This window comes from Nomia melanderi, chromosome 13 (genome assembly GCF_051020985.1).
Source record: "Nomia melanderi isolate GNS246 chromosome 13, iyNomMela1, whole genome shotgun sequence".
Lineage (NCBI taxonomy): Eukaryota > Metazoa > Arthropoda > Insecta > Hymenoptera > Halictidae > Nomia > Nomia melanderi.
In genome coordinates, this window is record NC_135011.1 from 4,581,644 (window position 1) to 4,603,425 (window position 21,782).

General features: G+C 47.4%; 1 protein-coding gene across 3 annotated transcripts in view; it reads left to right on the plus strand.

The window, feature by feature from the left end:
• The window catches only part of LOC116431652 (colorectal mutant cancer protein), a 69,195-nt gene that overhangs the window by 12,097 nt on the left and 35,316 nt on the right, over window positions 1-21,782 (plus strand). Inside the window, exons 1-3 of one of the 3 annotated variants that reach the window (XM_031987416.2) lie at window positions 1,641-1,807; window positions 6,840-7,069; window positions 7,429-7,565. In XM_031987416.2, coding sequence (XP_031843276.1) covers window positions 1,728-1,807; window positions 6,840-7,069; window positions 7,429-7,565 — 447 coding nt within the window. In that variant the 5' untranslated portion in view covers window positions 1,641-1,727. Of the gene's footprint in view, window positions 1-1,640; window positions 1,808-6,839; window positions 7,070-7,428; window positions 7,566-21,782 lie in introns of those variants that run through there. The other 2 variants (XM_031987417.2, XM_031987415.2) reach the window with 2 other exon arrangements.

The following is a 21,782-nucleotide window of genomic DNA, read 5'->3' on the forward strand; positions in this document are numbered from 1 at the left end:
ATTTATGAAGACAAAAGTAAATTGCTATTCGAAGAGTCTTGGATCAATGAAACTATCCAGGACGAGAATTCGTAGTCTAGACAATCTCAGATCGATGGAACAACTTAGAGGTACAAAAAGAAAAATTCGTAGCGCAGACAATTCCAGATCAATGGAACAATCTAGAAACACGAACGTAAGAAGAATTCATGGCCCAGACAGTGCCAGTTCAATGAAACTCGCGTCATTAATGAGATCCCAGTAGAAACTTCCCCACGCAGAGGACGAACCATGGGGCAAGGGTGGTGAACGGAGGCCTCGCTCGTCGCGCAACAATGGGGCGACACTTATTGGGTCGGTCGCCGCATTGTGCGTAGCTTTTGTAAGCGCCAGGTCGCGGCATGACGGCGGAGGAGAGCTTTCCGATACAAAAGGTGCTCGCACACGCTCAGCCACGCGAATCGGCGAGCCTGTAACGAGTCTCCGCGCAACGTCGCGCTAAGACGTCCACTTTCGCCGGGCGAAAGGGGTTCATTGCTCGCCGCGAGTGCGCCGCTGCATTGTGAAAATCATCTCACCCGTGAGAACCACCCATAGAAAGGCAAAACATCTCCTTAACACCTCCCACCCTCGGCAATTCACTGATCCTTTATTCCTCTCCGCGTTCCGCGCCCCATCGGCCATCTTCCCACCCCAATTCTCCGCCCCTCGCCTTCGCGAAATTAAACGTTCGCGGTGACCTCGATACTCGAACCCATTGAACCGCAATAACGTCCCTCGCGATCGCAGTTTCGAACTTCGATGAAGCCTCAGCCGATTGGTTGTCTTTCAAAGAGCGAGCGAATCGCGTCGGTAATCTGTTTCGCTCAGAAATAGAAGCCCCATGAAATTCCCCTAGATCTTCAATCTTCTTCAACCGAAACATATGTTCATTCTCTTACCACCGTCCCCCTCGTTCCACCTTTCAATCTTCTTATTTCGTCAACACCGCTCTCCACTCGAAAATGCTGCGAGTAGTAATTACATAGATTACAAGTGCCCACTTTTTCAATAACGTCCCGACCGTGTACACAAACTAAAGACTTCAACGGTTAATGGCGCACCGTATAATTCCACACGCGAAACCCCCAATCAACTCGGAGTCACGCGTTAACATCCCGACGGTCTCGAAGATCCTCGGTTTCCAAGGAATCAGCGCTGGCGGGGACTGTACGTTTAAATCGGCCGGTCCGCCGGTAACCCGACGAGGAAGAAAAGTCTCTAATTTCGCGGCGGTGGCGTAATGGTCAGCCGATTCGCCTCCCCGCCCCCCGTCGCGTCCGCGGCCAACAGGTACGACGACCTGCGGACGTATTTAAAATAAAGCCGCGCGTCAGCCGTAAAACCGCACACGGGACGTCGGGTGACACGCATCGCGGTGGATTAAGTCGCGTCCGTTTCACGCTCGCATCGCCGCTTCTTCTCTCCGCTCCGCTTCGCTTCTTTTTCGCCTCTCCCCCTCGTCCGTCGGTCACTCTTGTCACTTCTCGTCCCTCCTTCTCCTTCTCCTTTCTTCTTCCTCTCCTTCGTCTTCCTCTTTTCCGCCTCCATTTTTTCTTTCCCTTTTTCCTCTTCGCTCTTTTTTTCCCTCCTCCGGCTTGGAGCGACGCGCGCGCGTGCACCCGACCACCGACGCCAGTGGCACTCGCCGCACCGCTTCGGCCGGACCTTAAAATCCACGCGAGAGCGAACGGACACGCGGGGATGATATGGAGTCGTTGAAGCGCTGGGAGTCCAGGACCCTGGAGAGGCTCTCTCTTCGCAAGCTCAAGCGAAAGCTGTCGCGACGGTACGTAGCCACGACGTTTCGGAAGCTTCTTGGTGGCTGAGAATCTTCTGAATTGTCTATTGGTGGTTGTCTTGGGAAAGGGTGATTTTGATGGAACATCGTTTCTTTTCTTTTGACACTCTGTTGTTTGATCTTCTGAGATCACTTGAGTAATTCAGCTTCTCTGTTTCCGGGGAGTTTCGGTTTTGGAGGAATTGATTCGGTACTTAGAGACTCTAACATGAAGATCCAGAATTCTAGGAAATGAAACTATCCGCGTGTTGTCTAATTACAATAAAAAGGAGACACGTTTCAGTGTCATAATTATTCAGAACACATCAACGCGTAAATTCGAATATGTTAATTCCCGAACGAGACCGTGGACGGTTTCCACGGATAATTATGCTCATTACTCGCGCCGGGTCGTGCGTCACTGGATCCGGGCGCGCGTGATCCTCGCACAATGGGTCTGAAGGGGTTAATTCCCTTTGACGAGCCCCGATTCCGTCGACGACACACCGCCTGCATATCAATAATCATTCAAGTACCCGTGCCCGTTTCTGATTAATTGATTTGTTACACGGAACGGGATGATGCATGGGCCTGCCCCGGGTGTCGAGCGCAATTATTGGCCGGATTGGTCCCCGATGCGTCGCAGAAGAGTAATTCAATTCTGTCCGCGGTGAACGCGCCCGCGCGCGATCTCTCTCGTTAACATTCTACTCGGCCGAGTCAATGAACCAGTCCACCGGTATCTCCCCTTGTCCCGTTTCGAAGATAAAACCCCGGGACCCGGCGACGTAAGGTCTGAGGTCATCCGCCCGCGAAACAAGACCACCGAGAGCAACGCGTCGGCGGTCGCCGCGCCGGGGATCCGCGTGGATTTAATTAACGCGTATAAAATGAACGGAAATCGTGGTTTTCGTTGGTAGCTCCTAAACTGTGTTGCAACTTCTCGTTTCCGAGTTGATAAGCTCCGTAAACGATACTCTAGGTCCCAGAGCTGCAATTAATTTAATCTCGTAGATCCCAAAGCTACATTGTAGGTTCAACAGACGTTCAACTCGAACTTCAGTATCCACATCGAAATAAAGAACAATCCACACAATATACCAAAACACTTTAAACTAATCAACACTCCTTGCCATTTACGATACATTCAAGACCTCAACAGCATAGAACTCATTTCGCTAAAAGACTACCACAGCAAAGTACCAAGTTACAATTAACACGCTACCACTCTCCGGTACCCCTAATAAAAACTATCTACTCTGACAATATACATCTTACAATCCTACACTGTAATCAGAAACAGATTACATTGACTGTTAGAAAGATACATATCTACGAGAACTCAGGAAAGAGACTCACGCAACGCGTTAGTTCGCCAAAACATGCATCCCATCCATCATCCAATCAGCGACGCGTCCAAACCGCGGCGACGGGAACCACAATCACGCCCGTGTCGCGGGCGACACAAAGTAAGCTCGGATCAGCTCAATCGTCGTAACAGAGAAAGCTAGCCGTCATAAAAGCCGTCGTTTTTACGATCGCGTTGCCTGGCCAGCCGGCCGGTCTCCGCTGGGTTAAGCCGTTAAGCTGAACGTAACAGGTACCCGCTGTTAACCCGAATCCGCTTTCACGAAGCCCGAGGAACGACCCGTCTTAAACCGACCCGCCTCTGTCTCCCCCCGTTCGCGTTGATGCGCTCGTTCGTTCGTAAGATCTCGAGTGGGCCACTACGTTCTGTATTAACGTGCCCCCTTATCTCTCTCCCTCCCTCCTCTCCTCTCACCTCAGCTTCTTCTCGGGGGGCGGCGTCTCTGATTCGACGCCGCGGACGCGAACCATCTCCGGGAAATCTGTTCAGTGGCTTGAAGAGGCCGCGATTCATCCGCGATGACACTCGAATGACCCTACACTGGCAGCTCTCAGTTCGTACGGTGGCTGGCTGGCTGGCGGCGCATTCACGCGGCGAGCTTTCAATCACGATGACCCTTTCCTCTCCCTACCTTTCAGCGATGTTTTGTATCCACTGGCCGGATTAACCCTTTTAACGCGGCGAAGTCGCTTCCGAGAATGCCACCGGTGTTGTTTCGGTTAACGCAGCTGTTGATGCGATTATGGCTATGTAAGGGGACATGGTGTTTGACGACTTTGCGGACGAAGACTCTCCGGAGTTTACGAAACCTTTTGTACATGCCAAATCACATCGAATGCCCAATAATGTAGAATGAGGAAACTGTGTACTGGTTTCTTGCTGTTTGAGTAGTTGAATCATTTGTTTGCAACTTAGTATTACAAGTATGAAAGTTTCTCAGCAAAGTGTCAAATAATCGTGAAGACTGGGATTTTGCTAATTTCACTTTGATATGCTTGAATTTATTTTGGTATCTTTGGCTTTAGTCGTGGAAGTGACTTTGTTTCTGAATAATTGAGGAATGGTTAGTTCCTTTGACAGAGTTTTACTGATAAATCATCAATAATTGTCTTCAGCATACACTGGGAATAATCGAACACTTATCCTATCGAGAAATGAAACGTTTAAAGAAATGCATGGACAAGAGGGATTTGACTTTGGACATAGAAAGATCAAAGATCGTAGAATTCGAAAAAGTGAAATAGCAATGCGAAGGAAATAAACTAGAAATAATAGAAGGATCACTTATAAATATCGTATCAGCTAAAGCGAAACGGAGATGTTTCCATGAAATTACAGCGATGCACCTATATAGCCTTCCGCTTCCGTCATTTCCTCGGCGCGCCCTTTAGAAATGCCGTTTCCGCGTGAATCGGCACGCGCGTTCCTTGAAAAGCGCGTTCGGCGCCGGGATGCTCGCGTTCCTCGGTATTAATTACGATGGGAAATCGCTCGGTTAAAGGAAGTGCCGTTGAAAAAAACCGAAGCGAGGCGTTTCAAAACGGTCGGCGGAAGTTCCTTCGGCTCGCGTGCGCGTGCTACGCGTTTCACACCTGCTCGAGCGAACACAGAGGCAGCGGGGGAATTAGATGATCCCGCGTTATCCGATCGCCCTCGTTCCCCCCGTTCCTCGCCGAGCGAAACATTCCGCGGAAACTTCCACCGGGACGGGAGAAAAGTTCCCTCTTTCTGCTCTCGAGCCGACGAACTTCTGTCCGGCGTTCCGCGTCCGAGAATCGTTGAACTCGGAATAGGCGTGTCCTGTCTGAATAGATGTTCCGGTGAATAATTATACTCGACGATAGAATGCAACAGATAATTAATACTAGCGATCAAACGATCCTTCTTAAAATCTGAGTTGAAATTCTCCGTTCCTCTCCGTTCGTTTAACATTCAATTAATTCCTATATTAGCCGATCGATCAGTTTTTCAATCTTTGTCTTTCCTGTTTCCTGTGTCCAATAAGAATTATCGTTTAACGTGTTCATCTAACTTGAAATGGATCTTTATTAAATTAAGATTGAAAAGACTCGAACTTTACTCGAAACTTAATGAAGCAACTAATAAAGGGAACACCACAGTTATTACCAATTCGAGTATTTAAAGCTATTATCAATCGAACAATCAATCAAGCTATCAAATAATTATTAAATTAAGATTGAAATTATTTGATAGCTTGAGTGATTGTTCGATCGATAATAGCTTTAAATACTCGAATCGGTAATAACCGTGGTGTTCCCTTTATTAGTTGCTTCATTAAGTTTCGAGTAAAGTAGACTGACATCCCTTTCCATCGTAATTCTGATCGTTTATACTGCTTCCCCGGCGTGTTCATTATTCTTCTTCACGCGAAATGAAATCCGGAAACGTTTGACGTTTGTTTCGAGCGATCCTTTAATTCTTTATCGGCACGGATGGAAGAGCACAGGAATTATACATCCCGTCATGCGTCTCGACGAAAAAGAGGAGCTCGCTACGGTGTTCCGTTTGACTCTCGTCGAATATATTTCGACTCTGCCAGGCGCGCCGCCGGTGAATCTTTAATTCCCATCGTATCGATCGAGCCTGCATGTCCGTCTTCCCGCGTGATTCCCGCTCTCTCGTCCCGACGCTGACGTTTTAATCCGCCGATACTCCGTCCCGCTGTCAACGAAAATTAAGAGGGACATCGGAACGCCGGGACGACAGGGGAAAACGTTTTATGGCCACCGACGATTTTAATTAATCCGCCACTCGCCCGTACAGATACCCTTCCTTCTTTCGCCGCATCTTCGATCTCCTGATGTTTATACGCGATAGAATGTGTGTTCATCCCACATCTTTTTATTAATCGATCGAGGAATCATTGAGAAACTCATCTTGTTACTGTTATCGTCGATCGAGACAGTTTGACGAACCGATATTTATATAATTCTTGTAATAAACGTTCCATCCGATTGAAATCTCTTCAGAAAAATATAACTAGATCGTGCTTTCTGATGGATTTATCGCATAAAAATAAAATTCAGCGATATAATTCTATTTAATTCCATAGCAGAACCCTTCCCGAATGTCAATCTTCAATCTTCACATCCAATTTTCCTAGTTTCCTTCGCCAAGAGTGTCCAGACTGGAAAAATCGTTTCCCCATTAATAATCTCTCAGACAGGGGAGAAAATTGAATATCCACCATGCGAGTAAATTTACCGGAAAGCTTAAATATTCATAAAGGAGACGGTCTTCCCCGTGAGTTAGCGCGACCATCGTGTTTACCGAGTCCAATCTAAAAGTCTCCAGCCGATATTGTCAAAAAATCCTGAAGCTGAACGGTGGTCGCGACTTGGAAAAATGTTCGCCGTGCGAGGATTAAGAAAGTGAAACACGGATTTTACTATTCTTCGTCGCGTATGTGGAATGTTTATGATCGTAATAAAGCTTCTATCTAATTGCTGTTTTCATCAATTAGTTCTTGGACACGTTGAATATCGTGCAAGTATTCCCGGTTTTAACTGTCGCACTCGCATTCCACGCTGCCCGGCGGCCGGCTCCTCGAGCGTAAAGATGGCGGATGGACGCCGCGACAATTACGCGATCCCGTAATTTCCTCGCCGACCTGGGACGAGTGACGGAATTCTTCCTGTTTTTCTGTTTCAGCCAGGATCTGCTGACGGTATGCAGGGAACTGAACCTCGAGAACTCGGTGGAGGAGTTGATGAGGGAATTAGGGGCGGACGAGCACGGTCGCATTTCCTATCAAGAGTTCCTCAGGCGCCGCTTGGCTCTACGACCGGAAATCGAGGCGCTCAGGTCCGGCAGGCATCGAACAAGCTCCCATCACACCCACACGCCAGAGTATCTGCCTACCAGCAGCGATAACAGCCTCGGTGAGCCGATTGTGCCTCTAATTTCATCATTGAAATGGACGCCGTGCTGTGCGCGTTGGCAACGGGCTCTAACTCGACTCTCTGGCGTTGATGATTCTCAATAACTCCGTGAATAAATAATTCTTCACTTTTGTAACTTGCAATACTTCTTTGTTCTTGAAATCATTGTTACTTCTAGCTCTGAGGAGCAACGAAAATAGAAGTTACAGAGTTGTACTCCTGTTACAAATAATGAGCGATAGAGTGTTCGAACTTGTCCTCTTAGTAACGAGTTCTTGCACGCTCAAAGCGTATGATCTTAGGTTCAATCGTTCGATAACTAACTTCCAACGTTCACGATGCGTTGCATCCTTGTTCAGGCACTGTATCGGGCCGGCATGAGAGTTGGGAGTTCGACAGCGGAGCACGGGACCTCTCCCCCGAGCCGCACACTCTCCAAAAGCTAGTGGAAGCCGCGGCTGGCGGGACCGGAAATATGCTAGACTTGGCGAACAAGGTAAGCCGAGAACTATCAAAATCCGATAAACTTTTCTATTAGCCTACGGCGAGCCGTCGACGATCGCGCCGCCCCGTTGGGACGCAACAACGAAACCGAGTCTGTATTCCATAAAACTGAAACGACCCCTTTCGCTCTTATGGCGGGCGTAAAGCGTGGACAAAAGGGGTGTGAATGGAGGCGAGGATTAAATCCGCTGACGAATTCCACTGTAAATTTCTGCGCGGCAAATCTTGGACATTAGAATGTGTAGTAATGAAAATGGTGTATACAGGGTGTCTCTGAAACGGACATCCATTTCTCAGATCGGATTTATTTTGTCAACTCGCAATGTTTATTTTATTCAACGTTATTTCAAAGTTTCGTTAAATCATTTTGATTAAGGATATTTGTTTTGAAATCATCCCCAAATTTAAAATAAAAATTTTAAACAGAGGATTACCTTACATTCAAGATCTCAGTCATCCTCAAAGCAATCTATAGTCAACTTAGCGTGCATCTACCCAAATTTCCGGGTCAATCCAATACGCGAGGAAATAAGGGTTGCTACGTAAGAAGGGATTCTTCTGTCCCCATTGTTCCCCGCTCCCGGGGGATAAGTCTCGGATATCGTGACTCGTTAAAACCGTCCCAGTTTCCGCGGGATCGATAACGTCGACGCCATCGCGGTGCCGTTTGTGTCCACCGCCATACTTCCTCCCTCTCGCGGGGGTTGCTTGCGCGTTTCCACCTCGAAGTGCGAAAACAGATGCTAAAGAAATGCGCCTCGCGACATCTGTTATCATCCGGGAATAGGTGTTACGACTCAGAACAGGATTTATAATTTTCGCATCCTGTGACTGAGAACAGAATGTATCATCGATTCGAAGAGTACTCCTAGAAATTAGCGATGGAACCTGTTCTGCCTATAAATTATGATTCAGTTAGGAGTATTTATAGATTCTCAGTTACTTGGCACTGTGATCGATATTACTATCTAATAATACAATTCATTTAAGATTACATCCTATGAGAATAGAATTTATCATCGATTCGAAGATTGGAATTCTAAAAGTACAGTGTTTATAGTGTTTTAGTTGTGATTGCAATCGATGTTATCTAGCTAGAATCTATTCAGGATTAGATTCTATGAAAATAAAATATATCATTGATTCGAAGATTACATCGTAGAAATATAGTTAAGAATATTTATCGGTTTGCTGTGTTTTAATTACGACTGCAATCGATAACGCCGTCCAGCTAGAATCTATTTAGCATTAGATGTATCCCAAGATTAGCGACAAAATGGCGAACCGGTCTTTCGATTCGATTTTTATATACCGGATCAGAACGCGAGCATGTTCGGCCGTGTTCGAGCGAACAGGAAAGGATTCCCGGAACAAACAGGCGGCCCCGGCGCGAAAGGGAAATAAAAGTCGACCGAATTCCAAGCCGGAGGAGGAATTATCGCGCAGCGTCTCGCGATCGCGGGAACAGAGACGACGGAACGATGGAACGGCGGTGGAAAGGGGAGGCCGCGGAGAATGGCACGGGGCATTTACTGCCTATAAATAACCGTTATTACGCAGTGCATTACCGCACCGAAAAACCGAGAAAGAACACGAGCGAGAACGTTCGGGCCGGCTGCCCTCAGACCGGAGCCGCGCGAGTTTCCAAGCGGAGCCGTGCTTCAAGTGCAACGCTCGGTGTTCGCACTTCTTGTTCCCTCGGTCCGCAGTCCCTACCCTGTAGTCGTTTAAATTCGTTGTTCGGGTAGTTTAACGGAAAGAATCGTTGGTAACCACTGGTTCCACTTAGCAATCGTTCATTAAGAAAGGAAACGTTTAAAAGAATACTTTCATCACTCTACATTTTCTCTTAAATATCAGATTAAACAATTCCTAAATGCTCCAATTATTCTTAATCACACGACTTTACTTTCATCTTCTACTATTGCCATTCACATTCTCGCGATCCTCTAAAATTCGATTCAAGTTGAATTTAAATCACCCTTATTTCACTTGAAAATTTCACGCCCTAGATAATGAAGTATCACTCGCAGAAGACCTACGATCACTGGATTCATTTAAATCGCGAATACTCGCGATTGTGTGAATCGATGTCTCAGCTCCCGTTGAAAGACGAGAAAAGCGTCGTCGCAAGCCGGGCGGAATCGTTATTCGCCGGATAAAATCACAATGGCGGCCGAGCAGCCACTCAGCCACTCAGGCGCGATTCAGCGCCGACTAGCCGGCTTTCCGAAGCTTACCCCGGTCGGACAGCCGGGTTATGGAATTCCAGGGTGCCGCCGCTTTTCCAGGACAGCCTCGCGCAGCCCGGCGCCCGGAGCCCGGATTACTTTGTCCCGGGTGTGCGTCCGTCGTAAACCCGTTTCTACCGTGTCTCACGTTTCGCGAACATTGTGGCAGAGCCCGCCGCGGCCCGCGTTTTAAATACTGGTTGCGCGGATCTCCCGCGTCATCCGCTTGTCACGGGGAATGAGCGCGATACGTGTCGGCGGGCCGTTCGGCGAAAAAAATGAAGAAAAACGTTGTGTTCCAGTGTTGCGCGCGAACACGCCCCTCCGCGGAACGGGCGAAGGCTCTCCGGCAGGGGCGGAGACGCTCGAGGAAAAATAGGAATGCGAGGTCGAGCCACGTTTGAAAGTTTTCTTTTTGCGACGCGTATCGCATTCGAACGGATCCTCTAATCCTCTTAAGGCGGAATCATGAGCGGAATAACGAGGGCTGAGCACCACTGAGAAGTTGGATTAACTCTTTGCGCAAACTTCGAATGTTTCTTGTATTTGTTGCGTTGGTAACTCTGTGTATGTTATTATTAGTGGATGCCGGTCGTTCGATAGAGGTTCGCCTGGCATCCACTTTGTTTCTGTTACTTCGAGATGATTTACTGCAGTGGTTATTAGTGATCGTTGCGGTTTAGTCTTGGAGCTCTAGTAGCAAGTAGAGCACATAACGAAAGCGAGAATAAGAAAATATAGTCTGCGAAGATACTGAAACTTAAAGGGTTAAAAGATATAGAGTTTAGGTTACTAAACTATTGAAAATTAAAAGGTTAGAAGCTTCTAAGTTTACACTACTAAACTACTAAAACTTAAAGCGTTAAAAGCTCCAAAGCTTTGTATTACTAAACTACTAAGATTTAAAGGATTAGAAGCTACAAGCTTTGTACTACTAAACTACTAAAACTGAAAGCGTTAAAAGCTCCAAAGTATAGACTACTAAACTACTAACATTTAAAGCGTTAGGAACTTCAAGCTTTGTACTACTAAGCTACTAAAACTTAAAGGATTAGAAGCTACAAGCTTTGTACTACTAAACTACTAAAACTGAAAACGTTAAAAGCTCCAAAGTGTAGACGACTAAACTATTAAAATTTAAAGGGTTAGAAGCTTCAAGCTTTGTACTAGTAAACTACTAAGATTTAAAGGATTAAAAGCTACAAGCTTTGTACTACTAAACTACTAAAACTGAAAGCGTTAAAAGCTCAAAAGTGTAGACTACTAAACTATTAAAATTTAAAGCGTTAAAAGCTTCAAGGTCCGCATTACCAAGCTACTAAGGTAAATGACAAGAATCGGTAAAGAATAAGCATTTCACACAGTTCGCATTACCATGAAAACCACCAGGGATCCAACGATCACCTTTCCCGCCGCGAAACTACAAATTCAAACTGCCTGGCTCGTGTTAGCTTCTCCGCCGTCGCCCGTTATCTTCTCGCGCCGCGAATCTGCATGATTACGCGCGCAAGACCGCGGCACCTCGGTGCCCGATAGCCGGCCGCCTCGTTTCCTCGGGAACGTAGAACGGGGAACGCGGAATTTCCGAGGACTTTTCGCGCGCTGGCCCGTCGACGATGATCCCACGGACGTTAACCCGTCGAGCAACCGGAATTTCCATGGAAATGGGACGCGCGGCGCAGCCGTCGGGTACCCCGACACGCAGCCGACCCGAACGTAACGCTGTGTCGTTAATTCCGCGGGACTACCCGCGCGGAAACAACGGGAGAGGAGTCTCGCGCGGAAATTAATTCGCTTATCGAGCGTTCTCCGATGTTCTCCTTGTCGAAAGATTGAAATCTTCCAAGAGTTTAGCTCTTCTGTTACCTACCACAGTGTTTGCGTCTGATTGAACTCCGATATTCCTATATCTTCGCATAAATTTCCCATTTCCGAAGCTCGAATCAATGCAAAACCCTCCAAAAAATGTACATTCGAAAATACCCAGAGATCTTGAGAACAGAAGATAGAGATTAATTCCAAGATTAAATCTTCTTAATATAAGACACAGCTTTTCATCATTCTTCCATACCCTCTTTTACATTACCCAAAATTATCGGTTAACACGATTTCACTAAAAATGTATTCATTCCTACCACCCAGAATTATTCTCTCACATTCCTCTACCGATGAAAATTATCCGCTGCAACCTTGATCTAAATCGCTGCGCCCATCGTAAACGGGGGAAGCTTGAACCTGCAACTCGCGGCGAACCACGAAATGCACTTCGCCGTCGCGACGCTAACAAACGGCTCCGAGGACCCGTCTGTTTCCAGCTGGCTTTAACTTCCCGGCCAAATCTCTGGCTACTTAGGTTCTGCTCGCGTGATCCGCGCCGGGTGCAGGAACCGTGTCCCGGGATCGATCTCGTGGGACGCGGACCGTTATCCTCGAGGACGCGCGTCACGCGTACGCTCGCGTGCCTTCCGGCTTGATTTTCTCCGCTCCGTCGGAAGCCCTTTCGGCTGACCTACTTCCGGGGACCCTACTTCAGCGAATTCTCCGCCAATCCTTCCTCGAGGAAACCTTTTCCCGGCTGGTACGTGCTCGGAGCTGCGATCGCGAGCCATTGATAAATCGACGGTCTAGATTTTAGGGGTGGAACTACCCGTTTAGGCTCCGGAATCGTTGCTGTTGCTTCTAATCGGAGCTCTTTTGTGTCCTGTGGGCTATGTAGTTTTGAAGGGCAGTGTAGAGTTTAATATTTGTCTTTGAGAAAATTGTGCGATGGGGAGAAAGAAGGCGAGTTTCTGGAGACAATGGAGAGTTGCAGTTAATGGGGAAGAGAGTAGTGTTTGGTGAAGAGGACTAACTGTTGCTAAAGAGGACGAAGAATAGCGTCTGATAAAGAGGAATAAGAATAGTTTGTAGAGACAGAGAAGAGTTGCAGTTGCTAAAGAGGACGAAGAGTAGCGTTTGCTAAAGAGAACGAAGTGTAGCGTTTGCTAAAGAGGAATAAGAATAGTTTGTAGAGACAGAGAAGAGTTGCAGTTGCTAAAGAGGACGAAGAGTAGTATCTAGAGACAAAGAAGACTTGCAGTTGCTAAGGAGAAAGGGCAGTAGTCTTCGCTAAAAAGGAAGAAGACTAATAGTCACTAGAAAGAAATAAGAGTAGCCTTTTAAACAGAAGGAAGGCTAACGCTTGCGAAAGAGGAAGAAGAGTAGTAGTTGCCAAAGAGAGAAAGAAGCAGTACTCGCTGCAACCGATGCAACAATAATCCAAGCATCCACATTCCACTCGTCACCGTGCGAACCGAACTCAATCGTTTAAACACCTCATTCCCATTTGTTAAGCATTCAACGTTCAACATTCACAAATTGCCACAATGCTTTCCAATCTCAGGCCTTAAATTCCACCGAGGGGCGTAGCGCCTCAGCAATTTTTCAAATCCCGCCGGAGCTCCGTGCTGCGTGACTCGAGATAAACCGAACACGGCTTATTAGAGATACGACAGATTGAATTAAGCAGCACGATTACACAGTGCTTGCTCCCGTTGCTCCGTTATCTACGGATGACCGCGCTCGCTCGCTCGCTCGCTCGCGAGATACCTACAAGTTCACGGAACGGGCGGCAAGGTTTTCGCCGTGGAACAATGGCGCATCGAACATTGTAATCTCGTATCTGTGGCCCCGGTATCGCTCCCCGGACGAGCTTGATAACTTTTATGAAAGCGCTGTTATTCGGGTCATCGATCGGCTAACTCTCCTCCCTGGGGAAACTGTCCTCACGGTTTCGCCCAGTTGAAAATCATCCGGTGTTCTCGTGCCCGAGGTTCCCGATCGTCGCGATTGTTTCCTTGTTGCGCCTGTTTATGGACATGTGTACACGTGTAGCGGCTGTAACGTTAACCCTTCGCTGCTTTCATAGTTGATTTCCTCCCAGCTGCCTCGTGTGCTATTAATCTTTTTATAATTGTTCGCTGCGTCGTAATCGTATCTTTTATGAAACAGAACTTTGGCTCTTCGCAAGTGTCTTTAAATATGTGAATTAGTATCAAGTGCTAATGAATAAGATAAATTGGTCTATAGTTGATTGAAGTAATATTAGTAATGAGTTTCAAAGTGAAGATCTAGGAATATTTTAGAAAACAGAGGGATAGTTGTTAAATGTTGATAAATAAAGCTTTTCTAACAGATCGTATTTTAGACGTGAGGATAATTTGCAAAAGTATACCAAAGACTGATGAAGAAAATGAAATTTTCTGTTAGATTCATTGTCTTTCCGACACATCCTTCCACGTTGCATCCAGCTATGCTCTGGAATCATCGTTTTAGAGTGTGCACACTGCACCAAGGATAATTTTAGCGAGGCGAGGGCTCAGGGCCAGTCGAATAGAGTCTCCTTTTGCAGCGCGCCTCTTGAATTTCAAATCGGCCGACGTCCGCTTCCGATGCCTCGTTAAACTCCCGAGCCAATTGGAAGAACTTGGATTCAGTTTTCCGAGTCCGCCTGGGCTCGGCCGCTTCCGCTCCAATTTCCCCGGCGTCGAAGATTAAACCCGGCGAATAAAACTAATCCACTCCTTAGCCGGAAACAATTTTCTCGCGAGCCCTGCGCGAGAACTCCGGCTTCTTCTGTTTAATCAACGAACGCCTGAACAACAACTTTCGAGCTGTTGCCTTTTTCCTCTTTCGTTCGTTGGAACTCTGTGTCCGTGCTTGTAGGTACGTGCGCGTGTGCTGGCTGTAGCTCTAAGTTTCCGCAATTGTTTTTGAGTACGGCGTGCTTCTGTTGCAGCAGTTGCCAACTTGGGCCACGTGAAAAAATTGTATAACTGAGGAGGAACACCGTCTACCACGTAAAAAGAGCAGGGATAGTTAGAGCCTTTAATTAATTTAATTTCGAGAACAAATGACGTCTGAAAGTCTGTTCTCCAATTACCGTAGCTCTCAGCTGCAGACTGTAACTCTAACTGAAGTTCAAAGAGAATCTAGATCCCGGTTTATTAAATTCTACAAATTTTTTCCAGATATAACCGTTGCGCACTGAAATAATCGAAATCTCAGCAACTCGAGAAATCAGCCATCGCGAAAGCAATATTTTAGACCTACAAAGTATAGTTACTCCACGCGTTCTTTGGCTACCGCTGTCGTGGTACCTTGTATTCAGTGTTCCATATTCCAGAAACACGTCATGCATTTACTATTACTATCGTTACTGTTATTAGCGTTAGAAATTCGAGGGTCCACGCGCGCAGTTCCTTTTTTCCCTTGCCCCGTGGATCTGCGGGTCGCGCAGCCGGTGATTGCCAATAAAAATCAGTCTCATTTCACCGTGGAAACGTCCAATATCGTGGACGCGAGGACTCATCCTGTTGTCAGGGCGGTTGCGGGGTTGAAAGGGGGTGGGTCACGCTGTCGGACGATGTTTTTCTAGGGCAGCACGATCGTTACTTTCTATCGCGACGTCCGACCGCTCGTCTTTCTCTTCCCCCGGATATTTACTTCCGGCGGCACTGTCTTCCAGCCCCGAGAATTTCATCCCCGCCGGCGTCTACGAGCTTCGGGGTGGATTCTTCGGGCGGCGAGCGCGACGCAATAAAGCCTCGAGGCGTCCTCACACTTACATGTCGATATATCGACGCTGCCAGCCTGTGTTTGGGGCGCAGGCTCCTTGCAATTAACGAGTACCTTATTTCTTTATTAACCCTCTGAACGAACAGTCTTATGTATAAATTGTGACGTATTTATTGAATTTTTTATCGACTTATACGATAGTTTGAATGTTAATCAATTGATTTATGTAGTCGTTTCTTGGAAGATCAACTGTAGTTTTTGATCTATTCGAAAGAAGGAATCTGGGAATCTCATTTTGACCCGTTCGCTATTAGAACTCGTGCTGTCTTTGTTAGTATTATTCTACTAATAGCTGTGATCGTTCAGAAATCTAGAGACCTCAGGACGGTAATTAAAGCGATCAAGGTTCTACCCCTGAATCGCCTTCGCCGCGGAATGTAAATTCACCGTTCCCTGCAAGTTTTTGCGAGCCGCGAAAACCAGTCCCCAAGAGTCTGCACTCTAAGTCTCTTTTCCAGCCGCTCAGCGGAAGACGGCGCCGTGTTAATTGAGAAATTAGCGAAGTTAATTAAGAACCCACAGCCAGCCCGGCTGTCCCTCTAATAACGCCACCGTGGCTCGCCAGTGTACCCTCTATTTTCTCTGATTTAAATGATTTTCCGCTTGGAAATTCCACGACTTCCTTCCCTTCTGTACTTCACATGCGCCCGGTGAATGCAATGAACGATAAGAATTCTTATCTGACTCTTACATCGAAGCACTCCGATGATGAAGTTGTCCAGTGTCCAGACGCCGTGTCCTCCAACAGCGCTAACGCCGTCGAGTGGACCGTATACGTTGGGATTGCAGCGAGGATACTCGAGACAAGTGCCCTTTCCCTGATCCATTTTCCAGGCTAGGGATCGATAGAAGTTTGATCCTCCTAAAAGGATCCTAGGATGCCTTTAGTCGGGAACTTGCACCAGCTCAATTACGGACTTCAGAGTCAAGAGCAAAATCAAGAGCACAAAGAGCGCTGAGCAAGGTGCGCCTACTACACACAGTTTCCTGGCGTCTCCAATATCTTGCTTGTTCGCGAAAGCCCTACCTTATCTGGAGCATCAGCGAGATTAGGACAGAAAACATGTTTAACCTTTTATAATAACGACTTCCATCTCTAGATCCACTACTTATATTACTTCTTCCCAAATCGTCTCGAAATCCAACCAACTGCAAACTTGGTTCCAGTCCGCGAAAGCCCTACTTTATCTGCAACTTCAGCGACACTCGACTAAAACATACATAAAATTATTAATAAAGGCAAACATCTCTAGATGCCTAATCCTTAAAACTCTCCCATCACTTTCTTATTTCAAATCTTCACGCTGTCGAACCAACAGTCCAAACTTAGTTCCAGTCCGCGAAAGCCCTATCTTACCTAGAACATCGGCAAGATTTAGACAAAAGACATGTTTAGGTTGTTACAATATCGACTTTCATATCTAGCTCCACTATTTCTTCCCAAATCTTCACGCGATCGGACCAGCGACAGCCCAAACTGACTTCCAGTCCGCGAAAGCCCTACCCCATCCCGGTAACCTCAAACCGATTAAGACATCGCACTGGCACGGCCGCAAGAAACGCGCGCCGATTAAGTAACTCCCGTAGGCCCGTAACTTCCATCGGGTCGTTTAGTTTCTTACACGAGTTTCCGCGTCGCGTTCCCCGCTAATAACTTTCGTCTTCGTGCAGCGCCGACGACCGGTCCGCCGTGCGCGCGTACCGTTACGCCGCGCAGGCCGCGCGGCCCGGTACGAGGACAAATATTACAAGGCGACGAGCAGGTGTGACCATTAAAGGATACACTCGCGTTTCAATTTTTCTCGACCGGCAAACTAGTTGCCGCGCAACACCGATCGCGGAAAAATCGCCGGAAAACAGAAACCGATAACGAATCACCGATAATGGTTTCGATTAAAGCGAGTCCCACGAGGAAACCCGTGAGTTTTTCATCGGTGATCGGAGATTCTACCGGCGCTCCGATCATCGCCGTAATTATGTCAGGTGTGTACAAGTTTCCAGGCCGTTTGACTTTAAGCGGCGATCGCTCACCGGCCGGTTAATGGAATCGTTCGCCGCCGCGCGATCGCGCGTACCCGTCCCCGTAATCGAACAGAGTCATTAGTCGGCAGTCACGCCGGTGATTTTCACACTTCCTGGCAATAAATAACGCGCGGCTCGAACGGCGGCCGCTCGCGAGCGAGCAATAAACGGGCCCCGCGACTTTGTATCGATAAGGATTCGAGGGAGGGAGGGGCGGTCGCTAAAGGTCCACCTCGCCGTTCATAAATCCTCGGACGGCCGGTGAATCGTAAAGTCTCGTAAAGCGCATAAATCAACGGCCGCTCGCATAATAAACCCCCGGGAGAGACCGCGCGCTGTGAATACGCCGGCCGCTCGCTCGGACACCGGGAGCAGGACGATAAACCGGCGGGCGTTATGGCGCGGCGGCAATTAAAACTCTTCGCGGCCCATTCCGGAATACGTAGCCCGTTACACGGGCCGGGGATTGACTCCGCCACCCGGAATCGTGATAAGTGGATAGAGGATTTTACGCATCTCCGAGGAACACGACTCAGGATGTGAATTAGGGACGGCGCGGGGATAAGAGAATGATTTTACCGTATTCGCGATTTATCGAGATTAACCGTTTGCACTTGAGCGGCGGCTCTCGGTTGCCGCTTGACGAAGCGGAATTGCGAAGTTCGACGTTCGGTGGAGTTCGTAGAGTGCGTAGGGTGGACCGAAAGTGAGAAGGCGAGGGAGATTATTGGAGAACTTGGAAATCTTCGTGTTATAAGCGAAAGAAAACTGAGAAATGAGCCGTTTATTTTGAAAGTGGCTTAAGTCCATTTTTCAATGAAATCGAGTTAATCGTTGTAATAGTTACAATTCTACAGAATAGTTTTATCCATTGGTAGTTCTAGAATCTTTTTCGAGTGCGGTTAAGCCACTTTTAAAGTAAACTTCTCATTTTTCAGATTTCCGCTGTTAAATTTGAATTAATCCGATTCGCCTCGGTCTACCCTATGCGAGATATTACCTTTGTCCTTTGACCTCTGTCACTGGAGTCTAATTTAGAGACTTAACGAAGTCCTGCGCGGAGAATTTCGTTTTTACTTGTTTTACGCCTATATGTGCACTAATTTTACTTACTAATCATTTTGCATAGAGTGATACATCTCAGAATAACCTAGTATGCCTAATGCGACTAGATTATCGATGTTTATAAGATGTTATTGGCAATATTGGAGCAAAATTAACTTTCTAGCGCAGGAGATTAACTCCTCTAGCCCGATGGTATTTAAACTGATTAAATGAAATCGCCATTCTCGCGAGAGGTTTTTTAGAAAATTCTAATTTCTTATTTACAATTACGAAGCGAGCAGTTTTAGACTAGTACGAAGCATTGGAAAGTGACATTTTTTAATCAAAAATTAAAATGAGGAACCTTGCGTGAGGAAAGTTGGTAATTAGTTCAACGATTCCCGAGATGCAGTGGCTACGTCGGTCAGCGTTGAGGGTTTAATTTATGAGTGATTTCTCTTCGAGTTTCGGAAAGTTAATCTTACATTCGCAGGTGTAATTGATGTTTAATACACTGAACGCCGGTACCGATTCAAGGAATGCATCAATTATAATAATGATAGTACTGATAGGTGGATAATAAACAGGTATCTAGTGTTTTAAATTTTCAAGATCCACAGAAAAATCTGCGGATCACTGGTTTACAGGATCCACCGTTCACTCGTGCAGATTCGGTAATAAAATTTTAAGGCACGTTTCTCCGCGATATTCGTCAGTGACGCGAGCATCGCCCCAAACGGCGTAACCGATGTTCAATCGCGCCGCTCTGCAGGGACGGGGTTAATATAGCGTGCGGTCTCCTCTGCGGATCTCTCCAGGACCGTGGGTATAACTTTCCGCGGAAACTTTTGTCGTTTGTCTTGGATAGTGGTCCGAAGTTGGTCTTTCTCCGTCGAGAAGAATCGGAGTTGACCGGCAAGAGTCTGGCCGCGCTCTTCGAGTTTATAGTTCTGCTCGTATAGACGTGAAATATTCAGCAATCGCGCATTAGGAGCATGCGATTCACGAGTCAATAAAGCATCACGGAAAGCCATCATCTCCTTGCATTCTTCTACATTAAATCAACCGAAATTTCCAAACGACTTACATCGTTCATCTTACACAGGAAGTTATCGAGGAAATTCAAAAGATTATGAAACTATAGGTAAGTAGAATAAGTGACGCCTAATTCCAATTATTCTCCGAATTTCACTTTAAAGGGATGAAACCTCTTGAAATCCAAATTTTCCGAGGATTATCTTAAGTACAGTAAGAGATAGACAAAAAGTTTAATCAGAAAGATACATCCTCTCACGTCTAAAAAATTGCAAAATGAAGAATTCTCCCAGAACTTTCGGCGTATCAAACAACCAAACCAGAAAGTAGCTCAATAACCGGAAATCTCCGCGCAGCTTCCCTCTAAATCAAAACAGAAGCTTGAGACTCGCCGCGGAACATCCGTACTCTTAAACCTAACCACCAATGCGTCATTAGTCCAGTTTACTGCAAGCTCCTCCCAACCCCTTATCCATCTCCTGAACTCTTAGCCCGCAGCTTCTGCTCGCGCTCGAAAAAAACTCGTCTTCCATCGCATACGTCGAACGGAAACGCGGGAAACAAGCAAAAACAACTCGGAACAAAGTGAGCATCAGCGGCAGGAACATCGGGGGAAGATTCATCGCGGCGATATCCGGTTTTTTTCCGCGCGAGCGGGGTGAATTCGGCGTCGCGGGGGAACGCGACCGGGGGCGACCGTATTACTTTTATCAGCCGCGATAGCCGGTCGCCGGTATCGGGGACCAACGGGTTACACGGTCGTGCGAGGCGATGAAAGGGAAGCGCGAGGGCGAGGCGGGGCGGGGAAGAGGAGGGAGGAGGACGAGGAGGAGGAGGGCCGGATCGGAGCTAGAGGTTTCGGTGCAACGAGCCGCGAGATCGGCGACGCTCGGCGTCCCTCGGTCGCCCTCGGCCTCTGCTACGCGAAATGCGGCAGGGGTGTGGGAGAATCGGTGGTTCAGTCCGTCAGCGAGCGTTTCGCCCAGCGTAGCGGCCGGTCGTCGCTCCGATCGACCGATCTCGTGCGCCGACGATCGAGATTAATCGCGCGCGCGTCCCAGTGTGAACGTCTTCCGAGTGGACAACAGTGAGAAGTTACTTTTTGTGTTTCCGTCAGCCTTCTCGTCGGTCTCATCGATCCCGCCGCGAGATCGGCAGAGTTTGCGATCGATCGAGTAACGAAGTTCGGAGAGTCGATGCATTTTTCAAATTCCCGGTTGAACGATGAATGAAACTTTCCGGGGAAACGTGGAAATCCAGGCGACCGGTGGTCGACGGTTATCGGAGATCCGTTCGATCTATACTCTAGATCAGGATACACGAGGGTACCATCGATTCGCTCGCGCACGACGCGAGAAGTCGTAAAACGTTCGAACCCCAGTTACATATTAAACGACGCCGCAGTAACGCGAGCGTAGATCGAATAATCGAATGCACAGCGTGCTAGAGAATAATAGGACGCCGAATGTTTTCCGATTTAGCGGAGTGCGTAATTAACGGAAAGGCTTTTTAGAGTGATTGCATTGAGTATCAAGTGTTTACCGGGGACCCGGAGGGATTTATTTTTAAGTGGACGGAGTAATTGTCTTAGCTCGGGGGATTGATTATTCTGCCCTCTTTAATTTGATTGTCCTAATTGGCGTTTTCTGGTGGACGCTCGTTAAACCGTCAATGCTGTCTGGAAAGCAATTGAAACGCACATTTCTGCGACAAAACATTTCGAACTTCGAGGAAAACATTATTATTCAACCTCCCTTACGCCACTTCGGAAACGTCCAAAAAACCTACTCTACAACCTCGAAAAACCTACTCATAATCACTATATCCTCTTAAAAACCAAATACAAAGATTCCCAAGGAGACACGTCCAATCCTCAAGAAAGACGTTAGTCACCAGTTGTAAATCCCCGTTTCCTCTTTGAAGCCGCAAACAAACATTCCCAAGTAAGAACGTCGAATCTCCAGGTAAGACAGCGTTAGTCACCAGGTCGTCAAGGTCTCAATCGTCACGCGAATTTCGGTTCACCCCGATTGGAGAATGCAGAACCGGTGTAAATCCAGTCCGCAGGACACCACCCTGCCAGCGGGCCGCCGCGAAGGGTGCGTGACGGTGCCCTTAGCCATAGGTCACAGTGTAACGCAGTAGTCGCGACGTGCTGCGTAGCTGGCTACAGCTCCTCCGCGTTCTCGCCGAGGCCGACGTTGACCCGGCCGTAGATTGCTTATCAAGGGTGCATCGCGATGCAGCGGGTCGATCGATGC